The sequence below is a fragment of the Cynara cardunculus genome (genome assembly GCF_001531365.2).
Source record: "Cynara cardunculus var. scolymus isolate 2C chromosome LG 3, CcrdV1, whole genome shotgun sequence".
NCBI lineage: Eukaryota > Viridiplantae > Streptophyta > Magnoliopsida > Asterales > Asteraceae > Cynara > Cynara cardunculus.
Window position 1 is genome coordinate 30,551,182 of NC_037530.1, and position 15,828 is coordinate 30,567,009.

Here is a 15,828-nt window from a genome sequence, read left to right on the forward strand (position 1 = left end):
ATATTTAAAATGAGATTTTTTCTTGTATTTGATTATATTTATCTACTGTTAATTACACGAATTCAAACATGTAACTTTAATAAGCTTCTTTTATGCACAATCTACTTGTAATCTTGAATTTTAAATAATGTGTATCAACAAACAGTATTTTATGCATAAAAAAATGGTTGTTAAGAGTTTTATCAAATGTTTTATAATAGACTAGAAAAGTACTCGCGCAATGCAGCGAGACACATCTCGATTTTAATGTTCTATTTTATTATTTGTCCATGTCGATGTTATAATACGATTTTATGTGTGTTTAAGAAAGCATTAATGATTTTATTTTTGAATAAAATAAAAATTTGAAAAAAAATATCAACTATTTAAAAGTTCTCATTGTTTGTGTACTTTTTTAAATTTATTTATTTTATTATAATTTAATTTAAGTTTATTTTTGGTTTAATAATATAACATTTTATAAAGATAATAATTAAGTATTCTATTAGAACTCAATGATTATCCTAATTATATTTTAGATTTTTTATATTTAAAATAAGATGTTTATCCAATAATTGATTATGTTATCTGCAGTTAGTTACACAAATTGAAACATAGAACTTTAATAACTTGTACTTACGTACAATCTACTTATAATCTTGAGTTTTAAGTAATATGCATTAATAAACAGTACTTTACGCATCAAAAATGGTTTTTAAAAGTTTTTGTCAAATGCTTTATAATATAGTATAGATTATTGGTTTCCACTCCACTGTACGTACTAGCAAGTAACAATTAGTATATATACATATACATATACATATACATATGTATATATTTTGATATAATCACAAGGTTAAGCATTTGCACAATTATATATATGTTGTAAAGGTTTAAGCATTTGCACAATGGGACCGAGTATATATGATATAAGGTCTTTGGTGATCATATTCATCATTTCTATAATAAAGAAAGAACATATAAGTTCACTTTCCAAGTTCCAAATCTTCTATAACCTCCATCTATTCTGCACTCTAGATTTTAGGCCGAATGCATGGGATTTGTATCTCATAATTCAACTCTATGATGATTATTAATATCGGTTGATAAATTAAAGGATATCCGCCATGAATGAAGTCGATCTCTATTTCTTATTTTTTTCGTGTCAGCCGTTAATTATTATATATTGCACAGCACATCATTCATAAGTTAAAAACCGATATATATGGCATACATGATTACGTATGTAAATTGGTCAACCCTTGAGCATGGAACGAAACTTTTCATTAACAAGACAACAAATTATTAACATATTTTTTTGGGATATTCACATATATATGCTCGTTAGGTCCTCCCATCACCTTCTTGTAATCGGAATACGAAATTTTTGCATGAGATGCTACAAACAATAGCCCCCAACCTCTTCAGGGACTCGTCATGCTCGATGATGTTTGCCCCACCATCAATCCCTACAGTACCATTAGCAATTCCCATAGCTAGTAGACAGACTGGTACGTATTTTGTTTCACATTCATTTTTTTATAATAATGAAGGAATATTTGTATGAATAAATGAATGATACACTCTTTTCAAATTCATTGGTAGAAGAAGAAAAAAAGACGTGCAAATGCTATCAATCGAAGGATATGATGATGTTTGACATTCCATCAATCATTTTCATCGCTTATTTTTTTATTAATTTTCTTTTTTTCATGTATGTCTTTGTTCAGAGAACTAATTAATAATGTCAAGGATTATGTTTATGTATTTAATTATCTTTTATAAAATCATCATTCGTTTGTTGGTTATTTTTTTTTTACTTTTTGTACGTGAAGTCTTGTATTCGAGGCTTTTATCACATATTTTCTTTTTCAGAAAGATAAAAAAAAACCTGAAATTAGACGATAAAAATTAAGAAAATGATACATATGGGATTCGATTAAACTCTGCCTGCACGGGGGGAGCTAGAAGACCTTGCAACCAACTCCGACCCGTCAGAAAGTTGTGTTATTATTGTAGTTTCAATACATATATTGTTGTATCCAACAAAATAATAAGATGTCACCTTTCACGACCCTAAAAGTTCATATACTGTGACGAAAATATGAAGCGGTGACGAGTATCGCAGTATGCACAATAGAGGGTCCGTCTACGCTTTGACATGTATTAATCAAAATTTATAAATTAGCATGACCCTATAGCATGCAATTGTCTTACACAAAACTCTATTGCATACAAGTCTTTATATATATGTGTGACATCTTCTACTTTTGTTTATCTTTTTTATTCATCTTAGACATTGTTTGGTAAAAACAAGCTAGCTTATTTTTTTAGGTATACGTTTGAATAACCATAAACTAGCTTATTGAGACACTACTTGGATTAACATTTTGAGACCAAATAGAGTTTTGGAGCTTATTGTGACTTTTTTTAATTATAACCCTCATTAATATTATTTTTACTCTTAATAGTAAGTAAATATTAATTGTTAATTAATATAATTATTACTATATTAATAAAAGTTAAATAAAATAAATTATTACTATATTAATAAATATTAACTATGAATAATTATTAATTATTAATTAATTTGAATTTTACAATATACATTAACATTAATTATTTACTATGAATATTATATCAATTATTAACCACAAGGATGGTGTCTGATTGGTTTGAGCTTGACTCCAAAGGTCAAAAGTGCATGTAGGTCACAGGTCAAATACAAGAAAAAACAAAAATCCTCTTTGTGACCACAGAGGTTCAAATGTTGTAACTCCGGGCTACCTGCAAAGCAGGTGGTCGCTCTGGGATTAGTCGGCTCGTATAGCGGATTGGATATCCAGGTTAATAAAAAAAATTACAATAATATTAATTACATCAATTATTTTTATGATCATTATTCAATATATTTAGTAATCAAAAAGTAAATATAAAAAATTTAACAATGTTACATAAAATCACTTATTTTATTTTATAGATAAAAAAATGTGTTAAATGATTCTAATAAAATATTTAATTTAATTGTTGATTATATATTTTGAAAAATTATAAATTAGTTAGAATATGTAAGGTTGACACTTTTATGTTATATTCATAGTACATCTAATGGTTATTTAAAATCATAAATTCATAGATATTTTTTTTTTAATTTGTTTAATAAATCCAAAATTTATAATATTCAATTTGAATTTTTTTTTTTAAATTTTGTTTAATAAATCCAAAATTTATAATATTCAATTTGAAATTTTTTTAGTCAATATATTGTGTTATTTATTTCTTATCATTTTTTTGGTATTAGTTAACATATTATACTTCTAGAGATTTGTTCTAATTATATTGTAATATATTGTGATTTTGATTACTTTTCCAAGATGCTTTTTTTTTGTCATTTTACATGTTTATAAGTTAATTTTTGTCAAACATGATTTGTTCATCAGCTAACTTACCACTAGCTTACCAACCAGTCTGACAAACATACCCTTAGTTCAAAGAACCATAGCAAATTTGTGCATATATAAAAACCTAATTGGTTTATTTCTTTACCCTTGTGATCCTATATGTTGAAACGTAGAGGTAACGGATTTACTCTCTATCAAAAGCCCTAGACACATTCATCTTTTTCACTCTTTCGACATTAATCTATCTATTTAAGATTCAGGTCTTTGTTTAAAAAAAAACTTTTATCAGTCTCTTATGTCTGATTCTTTAAGAGGTATGGTTATTCGTTTGTTTGTTCCAATTTTTCAAAGGCACTTATGGCTTATTGTTCTCTTATTTTATCTAGTAAGAGATAAATCAACATCTTATTTGTCTATTGTTGTTCTTCAAACCCTCAATAACGACGTTTCTCAATCGATTAACCTTAATCGATAATTTCTCTCAATTGATCCTTATCAAATCTATCTTCACCTCTCTCAATTTATGTATTGTAATATGATTTAAATGTGTTAAATACCGTTAATGACATATTTTCCTTTAAATAAATGTTAATTTTATAAATTAGATGTAAATTTCGTAATGATGATAATGAATAAATACGTGAAATTGTATAAATTTATCTATAAATTCAACACCATAAATTTTAACGGATAAAATCGTCAATTTAAACAAATTCAGACATTTATCAGTTTACAAAAACAAACAATTTTATTGATTCAGATTTCAAACCGATTAACAATGGATTGTACGATTAAGACAACCACAACAAACCAAAAGAATGATAACGCTGTGAAATTTTGTCACTGCATTCGAACCCAAATACCTGCACTTGGGATCTCTTTGTGAACTACAAATAGAAGATAATTCCCCGCCGGAGCAAGGTTACCGGAGGACGGTGCCGTGACAACAACTTGGTATCTCGACTTCCCCCTAATCTTGGTAGCGACCCCACCATCGAGCACCAATAATCGTTGATTCATGGAAAACGAGTGTGTATTAAAGGATGGTGCCACCATTGTCACTGAGACTGAGCTTGGATCCACAATGCCTGAGATAGTAAATACAATTACAACTCGTTTCCCGTATCGAATTCTAGTGGTTTTTCTAGGAAAGATAATTCGCGGGCGTAACCCAGACGAGCTTGAATCCAAATAAGATGGAGAGAACGCCTCCAAACTCAGTTCAGTAGGGTAAAGGACGTTTGTGAATTCATATTTATCGTGCGGGTTACTTCCACCAATAAGAACACGTCCATCTCGTAGCAAAACTGCTGTGGAATGGTAAACTCTGGGTTTTGTGCTTGGATTCTGGACCTCGAACCGAGACCCTACTTGGTTATCTGGTTGGTAAACTACGGGGCTGAGAACAGGGTTCCTTCCAAGTTCCCACCCTGCTACCCCAGCGGATACGCCATTGATGATTAAAACATGGCCGTTGGGGAGTAACAACATGTCACCCATGACTCGAGCCATAGGCATGGTCTCCATGACCCATTGGGGGTTAGGGTCCGATATTTTGATACGCCCGCAAGTATCCAAGGCTCCATCAAATTTCCCATTATTTGCGTTTACAAATGCTCCTTTTGGTGCACCCCCACAAACCAATACTTCAACTGTATTTACCGTCCCGTTTTTTATCATCAAAGGAAGTAGAACTGCCGAGCCAGTACTTGGGTAATTCCTTGGTTGACCACCGGGTATTGTTGGGTAAGTCTTGAGAACTTGGTTCTTGGAGTAATCAAATAAAATTGCACGATTGTTAGCAAACACGAACAGATTTCCATCAGGATTGAGAAATACAAATGGGTATAAATTATTCTCAACGTTTGGGTCATTCGTTTGAACCAGAAACGGCAAACTAGGTGAGTTCTCAGTGGTCGACATCTTGGGGTAGAACTCATAGTTAAATGCTTGACGGCCACCGATGATAATTTGTTTGCCATCAGGCAAGATATGATTGGTGGCATACCATCTCTGTTGATTCAAACCATTTGGTATTTCTTGCCAATCACAAGAATCACATGATTTATAAATTCGGACAACACGATAACCATCATCCCAGCCACCAGTTTGGATTAATCTTCCATCGGGCATCAAAGTTCCCGAGGAACACCAAACATTAGTGAGTACCATAAGTGGACGTATGGAATTCGATGCAATATCATACTCGACGGAGTGAGCAGAGCAGTCGGTTGAGTTGGGACGACATTTGCCATCTGGAAGAGAGATATTGGAGATTCCAAAATCAGTGCGGTCATACATGACAACTCGGTCGTTGGGAAGGAGCTGCATGTGCATGGCCGAGATGCCAATGCTTGGGAGGAGGACGGACCACGATCCACCAGCAGCGGGACATGGTGCGGCTTGAAGGAGGATGAGAAGAAAGGAGAAGAGGAGGTGATGGTAAATGAGGGAAGCAGAATTGGCCATGAGTGTGTGTTTATTAGGGTTTAGTGTGTGTTTTGGTGGTGGTGGTGGTGGCTTTAAATACAGCTTGAGAAGTGAAAAAAGTCGTCTATGATCGGTTTTAATTCCATGAACTGTGTAATAGAATTTGAGAAATCAACAAGTCAACTTAACCTCAATGATATGCAAATTAATTCCTCTCTTAATTTTATAACACAGAATCAGAAGTGGGGATCCATTTTGGTGATCTTGTCTATTTGTCAAAATGAAATTTCAAAGCTCTAATCTTGCATTTCGTTTTAGTTTATATTATACTTGAATGGTATTCGCGCAATGCAACGAGATACATCTGAATTTTAATGTTCTATTTTATTTTTTGTCTTTGTTGATGTTATAATACGATTTTATGTGTTTTTAATAAAACAATAATTAATGATTTTATTTTGGAATAAAATATAAATTTGAAAATATCATAAAATTTTGAAAAAAAAAATATCAATATTAATATCAAATCCATTACTTAAAAGTTCTCATTTTTTATGTAATTTCTTTAATTTATTTTTTATTATAATTAAATTAAGTTTAATAATATAGCATTTTATAAAGATAATAATTAAGTATTATGGTAGAACTCAATGATTATTCTAATTATATTTTAGATTTTTTATATTTAAAATGAGATGTTTATCCTATTTTTTATTATGTTTAATAACATTTAGTTACACGAATTCATATATGAAGCTTTAATAGGTTGTACTTACGCACAATCTACTAGTAATCTTGAGTTTTAAGTAACATGCATTAATAAACAGTATTTTATGCATAAAAAATTGTTTTTAAGAATTTTTGTCAAATGCTTTATAATATAGTATAGATATTATATCACAACAACTCTAATGCTTCAATTTTTTTTTTACAAAATCACTTGTAATTTGAGATATACAAAAGGTCAAGTTTCGAATAACCGTAAAAAAATAAAAGTTGAGGAATACTCTGGTAACTGTTCATCTGAATGGTATACACATGTACATACAAATCATTTTTAAGCAACTTATCTAGTATGCATATGTGCATGCCAAGAAACAATTTCAATTACTTATATGCATATGTAGATGTCATCCAAATAAACGATTATCAGAGTGTTACTCAGTTTTTCATTTTGTTGAGGGTTTTCCTGAACTTCCCTGTATATATAATATTAGAAATGATTACGGAGAATATTTTTTCACAGTAACAGGATCACTAAAACTGACTTCTTATTTTGTTATTTAGTTGAGAATATTATATTTGCCCTTGTTAAAGAGAACCAAAAAGGACCATACTACAACAAAATTGAGTTTATATGACGTCAAAAATGTTTAAACTATCGGACAAAACAATCAACTGTCGTATCTAAAGGTACTGTAATAAATTTATAAAACATTTTTAGACATCATAACAAGATTTTTAGGACAATTTAGAAAGGAAAAAAAACGCCATATTAGGCTTTTATAAAACACTATCCGGAAAAGTGTCTTATAAAAAGATGTGTTCATATGACACTTCTCAATATAAAATAATTCACTATCTTACAAAATTTGTTAAACACACTCAAAAACGTTTTATAAACTTATTAATTACAACACATTTAAATACGACATTTTATTATTTCATCCTATAAACTTATGTATTATAAAACGACTAGAAGGATCCTCGTACAATGCAACGAGATACATCTCGATTTTGGTGTTTTTTTTTTTGTCTTAATCTATGTTATAATACGGTTTTATGTGTTTTTGAGAAAACAATAATGTTTTTATTTTTGAATAAAATATAAATATGAAAATATCATAAAATTTTTTTTTTTAAAATATTGATATTAGTACCGGACAAACTATTTAAAAATTCTCGTTTTTTTGTGTATTTCTTTAATTCATTTTTTTTATTTTTGTTTTAATAATATAATTTTTTATAAATATAATAATTAAGTATTTTGTTAGAATTCAATGATTATCTTAATTATATTTTAGTTTTTTTATATTTAAAATGAGATGTTTATCCTCTATTTGATTATGTTTATCTGAAGTTAGTTACACGAATTCAAACATGAAGCTTTAATAAGATAACTTACGCACAATTCACTTGTAATCTTGAATTTTAAGTAATATGCATCAATAAACAATACTTCATGTATAAAAATGATTTTAAGAATTTTTGTCAAATGATTTATAATATAATATAGATTTATTGAAACACCAAAAATTATTGACGTGGTACTTAAAAAAGATCGGAAGCACATTCCAGATTATATAAAACATAATAATTTTATGTTTGCTAAATTATCGTATTTTCCATTATCATGCACGTAATCATGTATTATACCTTGTTGCTGAACAACCAACAAGCTGACCTTTTTTTTAATTTATTTATTTTCTTTGGTGAAATTCATTTAACTGCAATTACATCTAAAGTAGCCGTTAGTTGAAATATTAGTTGTTGATATGAAGATCGTTTACTATATACTAACGGGTTAAACACTTGTTGGGTCACTTACCTTATCGGATAAGACGTATGGTAAAGATCGAGAATCTTATCTGATAAATGAGAGTGGTGACTTTTATCCCATTAAGCTTACCGAATAAGAGACTTTTACTTATTATGTTATTTTTATGGCCAAGAATTTTACACGATAAGGCAAGTGAGGATGACGACTCTTATCTGACAAATGCTTATCCACTTAATTTTTGGTATACCGCCTCTTTTGACTAATTATAAGCTAATAACATTTATTACTTAAAATGACATGTGGAAAAATTATTTACCTCTAACATTACATAATATATTTAAAATATGACATCACTGATACTGATGTGTTTTAAAATATAACTGTAAATGTAAGAAAGTTCGAATGAAACATTAACCACTTTTTAAGATATAAAAAATTCCCTTAGGGGTTGTTTACCCAAATGCTTATATATCCGGTAAGTGCTTACATATAGGAGTTAACACTATAATTTATTTTGATGAGTAAGATTTTAGAATATCAAAACCTATGGCATGCAACAATTTACCGCGTAAGCGCTTACCAGGGTAAGAGTCGTAATCTTCACTTACCGGGTAAGACTTTGCATCCTTCTTATCGCTCTTACTCGATAAGATTATTGGCATTTGTCATGTTCATCCGATAAGAAAATTTATTCGATAAGCACTTATAAAGTAAGCGTTTAGTAAACGACCCCTTAGACTTTTTGACAACAGCAACCGGACTTGAATATTATACTAACACAACTAAAATACATATATTTACTTATCCGTCGATAAATTTATTTAATTTAAAAAAGTATATATAAAAACTATGAAAAAATTCACCAATGAAATTAATTTAACAAAAGTTAAATTAAATTCCGTTGATAATCCATCAATAAATTTATTAAATTTTAAAAATATTAAATTCACTGACGGATTTTATAAATTCCTTCGATAATTTGCAATAACTTTTTTTTATTTTAAATTAATTTAGATCTAAATAATTAAATTTATATTTAAATATAATTAATTAAATTAAATTGTTATTTTGAAAAAAAAAAATTAATCAAGAATACGTACATGTATGTTGTGGTTCGCATAAATATTACATATATATATATATATATATGTATCAGTTCACGTATATACATATCCATATCTATTAATATGTAGCAATTCACATCTATTCACATACATACTACATATATATATATGTATATGTATATATATATATATATGTACAGGTAGTAGTTCACATGTAGCAGTTCACATACGTACTACATATATACATTTGGTTCACATAAATACATATATGTATATGTTCATATATATATATAGCGGTTCACATATATCGTTTCAAATACATACATATATGTACTTGCTCATATATGTAGCACTTCATATGTATTGGTTCACATACTTACATAAATACATTCGGTTCACATGTAATGGTTCATATACATGCATATATGTATATGTTCATATATGTATAGCGATTCACATGTATTCTTTCACATACATACTACATATACATACATGTATGTATATGTTTATATGTAGGAGTTCACATATATGCATATATATATAGGTACTTACCTGCCTACAAATACATAATGAGTCATAATTGGTGTTAGTGGGCTTTAATCAATTAATAGGGGTGCTTAAAATACCGATTAACCAACCCAAAAAAACTCAATTTGAAGAAACTTGACATATAGTCAATACAAAATTAGGTCAAACTACATCTATTGAGTTTGAACTGGGTTAGGGTCATTTGAACTCAACCCGATGAACCCGAGATCCCCCTTAAGATATTTGAATATTAGCTTTACAATAATCATATGAGCTTTTTTGGGTTCAGATTAATATGAGCACAGAGATAGGTAAAATACATAATATTAGGTCGACTAGTTGTGAGATACAGCAAGGAGCTGATTATTCCTCTATAGGTAGTACCATTGACAGGTCCTTGTTCAGTGTTAAGGGAGGAACCATAGGAGTTCTAATCTCGAGACGCTCTTCAAACCAATCATAGACTTTATTGAGATAGGCGTGATCCCCCCCCCCTCCGAGAACCGTATATGAGACTTTAATCTCGTACAACTCAAGCAAAAACACCAAAATACTGGTTGGACCGGATATGTAAAACAAAGTATTAAACTTCTTACTTTCCAATTCAATCTGCTCTAAAGATACGAATAAAAAATCCGAAAGTTCTTCTTTGTGGCGATAATACCAAAAAATCAAATTGTCTCATTCGTCTTTATCTTGATCCTTAGAGGCCTCTTGAATCCTCTCTTCCCTATTTCTTTCTGTTTCTTTCATTTGTTTTTGTATATAATGTTTATTATTTGTTTTCTTTGTTATTGATAGGAATTCTCTTGGTAAGACCCTATGAATCAATTAAAACCCCAGATTCATACTAGAACCACAATGATTCAATAAAAAAATACTAAGATAAGCCCAAAGATTCCCTGAGTAAAAACCATCGGATCATCACTTATTCGACGAATAGATAATGACCAAAAATCCAAAGAAAGATTTGTTTTTGAGTCAAAATAAGCATAAACAGGCATTTGAAAGAAGAAGAATTTCTATTTATATTTCTAGCCAACTTGATCCTCTTTCACAGGGATCCCCGATAAGGGAACCCCATTTCATTAGGAATTGATGATCTTTTAACAATACTTTCTAAAAGATGGCTAGCTCAAGACATTGAACAACAAAGTTTTATTTTGGAAAAACACCATCATTATGGGAATATACACGCGGTAGAAAAATTACGTCAATCGATCGAGATATGGTATGCCACAAGTGACTCCCCATTCATTAGATAGAGAAGATGACCAAGATTTTGTGATCTGCTGCCAAACTTATTTCAAGAGAGCTCGGATCGAATGTCGTTGGTGTTCTTTACGATCTCTACGCATTTCACCGCTCCACTGGAAATTCTCTCTGCCCCTACCATACTCCAGCTTGGTAGTTTTCACCACCTGTCCAGAGTTGAGTCTTGGGATTTGACGTCGGACTTAAAAAGCCACCTATAGATGCTTTACGCCCAATCATTCCGCATAACAACCACTGATGAAGGATTCCTTGAAAAGTTAAGGATTAGTAATCTTTTTTAAAAATCGAACGGATTCGGTCTTATACATACGCGAGGAAGGTAATCAAAAAAGAAAGAAGAGGAGTTCTTTTGGGGAAGATCAGTCTATTATCCCTAGATTAACTTTTATCCGTTGAGCGACGGCCCTTCCACTCGGCACCTTCGAATCACTAAGGTCGACTTTCGTCCCTGCTATGAGCATTAGGTTAGATCAAACTTCTTTAGCATGTCCTTGACATACTTACCTTGGCTTATGAATATACCTCTTAGATTGTCTTAGCTGAGAACAAGAAAGAATGTCATTTCATCCATCATGCTCATTTTATAGTTACTCTTCATTAGATTTGAGAATTTCACACATAACGAGTTTTTCATGGATCCAAATATGATGTCATTCACATACATCTGAAAAAGAATGATGTGACCATTTTCTTTCTTTAGAAATAGGGTGCTACCAATTTCCACGACTAAAGCTTTGTTTAAGAAGAAAAGAAGAAAGGGTATGATACCAAGCTCGAGGAGTTTGCTTTCACTAATAGAGAGCTTTATCCAATATATAAACATAATTTGGATACTTAGGATCAAAAAATCCAGGAGGTTGTTCCAAATAGACTATTTTCTGAAGTTTACCATTCAAAAAGGTACTTTTCACATCCATTTAATAAACTTTGAAGTCTTTGTGAGCAGTATAGGCTATGCATAATCGAATTGCTTTGAGCCTAGATGCTAGGCCAAAAGTTTCATCATAGTTTATACCTTCCTCCTGTCCATATTTCGAAGCAACAAGTCGAGCCTTGTTCCAGGTTATGGTTCCATTATATGATCAGTTTAGGAAGAGAGAAGAAAAGAAACATTTTCTAATACCACTTATTGGTCCTAGGAGGGTTAACAAGGCTTAAAACAATTTTTATAAGAGAGATTGAATACAAACACAACTTAATTCACTTTTTAAATTCGTTTATTGATTATGGAGAAAAATCTCTACAGATGAATTTAAAGATTGTTGTGAAATAAGAAAAGAAGATAATCCTATATTAAACAATCTTACTTTAGAACTTAGTATCTCCGAAAAATAAAGTAGAGAAGGCACAAAGGTTTTCTTTCACTAAATACATTTAGAGATAAGGATATCAATCGTAGTGAGAAAGAGGGTCGTCTCAGCTATTTATATCATATGCATTAAATGCACGCATCAAGTACAATCCACGTGTAATAAGAAGAGTAGCTGGAGAGTACTGCTTGTCAAAAGCAAAGTAGTCTTTAGCCACTCATGGATAATGTTGGGGAGTTGGTGGACGTGTAAGAAAGCGTAAAACAGGTCATATTGTACCAAAAGGCAGTTTGAAGAATGGGTGAGTTGATTTGTGCAAGCGAGGATAATACAAAAGCTTGACATGCAAGATTTTGAATCAGTTAGGGAGAGGTAGCTGAGGACTTTTTCAGATGTTGTTGATATCTTGAATAATGCTTCACATTTCTTCAGGTAGGTAGTTATCACTGAATGTCGCTTCAAATCATCAACGTCCCTATCTTAATCTTAGCTGAAGATTCTTTTAGTGTGAGTCTTGGTCTTGGGAAAACTTAAGTTCTAAAAAAGATATTTAATTAATCAACGATCACTGAACAGACTCAGTCGCTAGTGTGTTTTCAGATAGAACTTAATACAATAATTAACATCAAGTAATTAGGGTCATCAACAAATCACTGAGAAGGATTAGAACTAACATTCTTACAATCGATATTTCAACACTAGTGGCATCACTCTTATCATCGATCTCCAAGCAAAATAGCACCATGCCCTTCATGTCAGTATTCCAACATGTGATCTACAACTAATAAAACATCCCATGCATACTATTTAAATATTTTTACTCATAAAAACACATTAAACATGTATTCATAAGGATAACACAAATATAAAACTTGTTGCAATATATTTTACGTAAACAAAGACATACATCTAAGTTCTATAAATCACAAGAACTCACCTAGGTGTGTAGGCATTTAAGTTTTTAGGAACATAAAAAAAATGAATTTGATGAGTTTTTTTTCGTTTTTCCCTTTGTCAACGCAGTAGTTGACATTCTTAAATCGGTGGCCTTAGCACCATTGTTTTAGCTAAATGTTGTTGCCAAACTACTTGGCAACATCATAAACTAATTTCAAGAACACAAAATTGAAAGTGTAGTTGGGAAATTAACCTTGGGTTCATCAAATTATGTTCCTAAAACTAGTTGAAACCCTGGCTTCTTCCCTCTTCAATTCACGAATTTCCAATGAGTATTTTATCATAACTAAGGGGTTATTCTCTTAACACTTACCATCTCTTAACAGTTAGCTGAAACTTATTGTCTCTTATCAGGTATGAGTAAGAGCGCTCACCTGTTAAAAGATGATGTATTTGACCAACAATCTTATCATGCCATTTTGCTAACCAGTAATCTTACTCAATAAGTGAGGGTGGTGATTCTTATCATTATCGTTTACTAGGTAATCAACGCTTATACTATGTTAGTTTGATGACCAAACATCTTATTGGTAAGGATAATGAGGGTGGTGACCCTTACTCGATAAACATATACTTAGTCTGTGTTGGTAATCGACCACAAAAAGATGAATTAAATTGTGTTCAACTTCATTCATTTTGGCGATAGAAGGAGCACCATATCATACTCCCAACTGCTAGCACTAAAAAACAGTTCACCTCATGTGTGCAAACAAATCCTCCCGATAAACGGCCCCTGAGACTTGAACAGGCTCATTTCTAACATTTTATCGGCCCTAAGCGAGATGTAAAGAAGGATCCTCGCCATGTATGAAAAGAAAATCTTTAGTATATTGTTTTTATCATCATAAATAACATTGAATTCAAGAAATACCAATAATTCATATATTAAACCATTTTTCTAAGTATTTCTAGACACAAAATCAACCAATAATTATTTCTAGATTAATATAATCTAGCTTATCATTTTTACCTAGTATCGTCAATTCGTTCAACCGTAAAAAAACATCTTATGATATGTTTTTTAACATATAGATTGACATCATTTGGGGGTCACAATGTTAACTATTCAGAGTAACACTATGTAAATCAATATAAATCTGTTGGGTTTTCATCTCACCTCATGTTAATGTTTTCATCACCGTTTTAAACGTTTAGGGTTCAAACAAACTTTTTCGAAACTATCAATCTTAGAATCAAAGTGCATTTTAGTTTGAGATCTTATTCTTGTTTTAGAGATATGAGAGTACTTAAGATTCATGCACTCAACATTAGGTAATAAGGAGTCATTAGTATATGAAAAAGAATGGTAGTTTTGAAATCCTAAATATATATATAATTTGGACCGTCTCATATGGTTTGTATTTTTTTCAAAGCGTATAGTTTTCTTAGTTAATAACAAGAAATCTATATCTAATATATTCTAATACAAAAATAGAATTCATGTGAATAAATAATCAATAGTCATCATGAGATTAATGATAGTGAATATATCAAGATTTTCTAGGCAAGTAATTTTAAACTTTGAATATATCAACTCAGTCAAAATTGATGATTTTTAAAATGTAAAATTATATTTTACATCCTTAAAGTCACTTAGGAGTCGTTTACCAAACGCTTACCCGGGTAAGTGAACATCAAGTCACATTACCTTATCGAATGAATATGGTAATTATCAAGAATCTTACCCGGTAAGAGTGAGATAAGGACCAAGAGTCTTACCCGGTAAGTGAGGGCGACGACTCTTACCACGATAAGCGCTTACCGGGTAAATTGTTGCATACGATACCGTTTTGGTGAACTAAAATCTTACCCGATAAGTAAATAATAATGTTAAATCTTACCGGTAAGCGCTTATCGGGTAAGTGTTTGGTAAACGGCCCCTTAGGTAACTTGTTGTATATCCTTTTTTTATTTTTTCATTTTATACCCTCGTCATATTAACATACATAATTATATATTAGCTAAAATATGTTTTTAGTTTAACAAATTACACCATTATAATCGTATCGTCAATACCTTGAAAATGAGTCTAATATTGAATATTTTTTGATTTAATCATATAATTATGTATTATATAATACTTTGGAAATTATTTTTAATACTTACACTTTATATTTTTATAGTTATTTATTTAATTTATGGTATATCCTCTTACTTTTTCAGTTTGCATTTTACACTTTAATTTATCTTATTAACATACATAATCATATATCTATACTATATTATAAAGCATTTGGCTAAAACTCTTAAAAACTCTTAAAACTCTTAAAAACTCTTAAAAACTCTTAAAACTCTTAAAAACACTTAAAAACTCTTAAACCAGATTTCATCCCTATCCGATTTCATCCCATATCTGAATTCGTATAACTAACTGCAGATAAACA

The 15,828-nt window shown here is 30.6% G+C and overlaps 1 protein-coding gene across 1 annotated transcript; it reads right to left on the bottom strand.

Annotated features, from left to right (window-relative positions):
- Positions 1-4,126: 4,126 nt before the first annotated feature.
- On the bottom strand, positions 4,127-5,849 carry LOC112509297 (aldehyde oxidase GLOX1-like). Its single transcript, XM_025114174.1, has one exon. The coding sequence runs from the start codon at positions 5,847-5,849 to the stop codon at positions 4,221-4,223; it is 1,629 nt and encodes a 542-aa protein (XP_024969942.1). The 3' UTR covers positions 4,127-4,220.
- Between the last annotated feature and the right edge of the window lie 9,979 nt (positions 5,850-15,828).

Excerpts from the sequence above, each read along its gene's own strand:
- LOC112509297 (XM_025114174.1), bottom strand. The coding sequence starts at position 5,849 with ATGGCCAATTCTGCTTCCCTCATTTACCATCACCTCCTCTTCTCCTTT.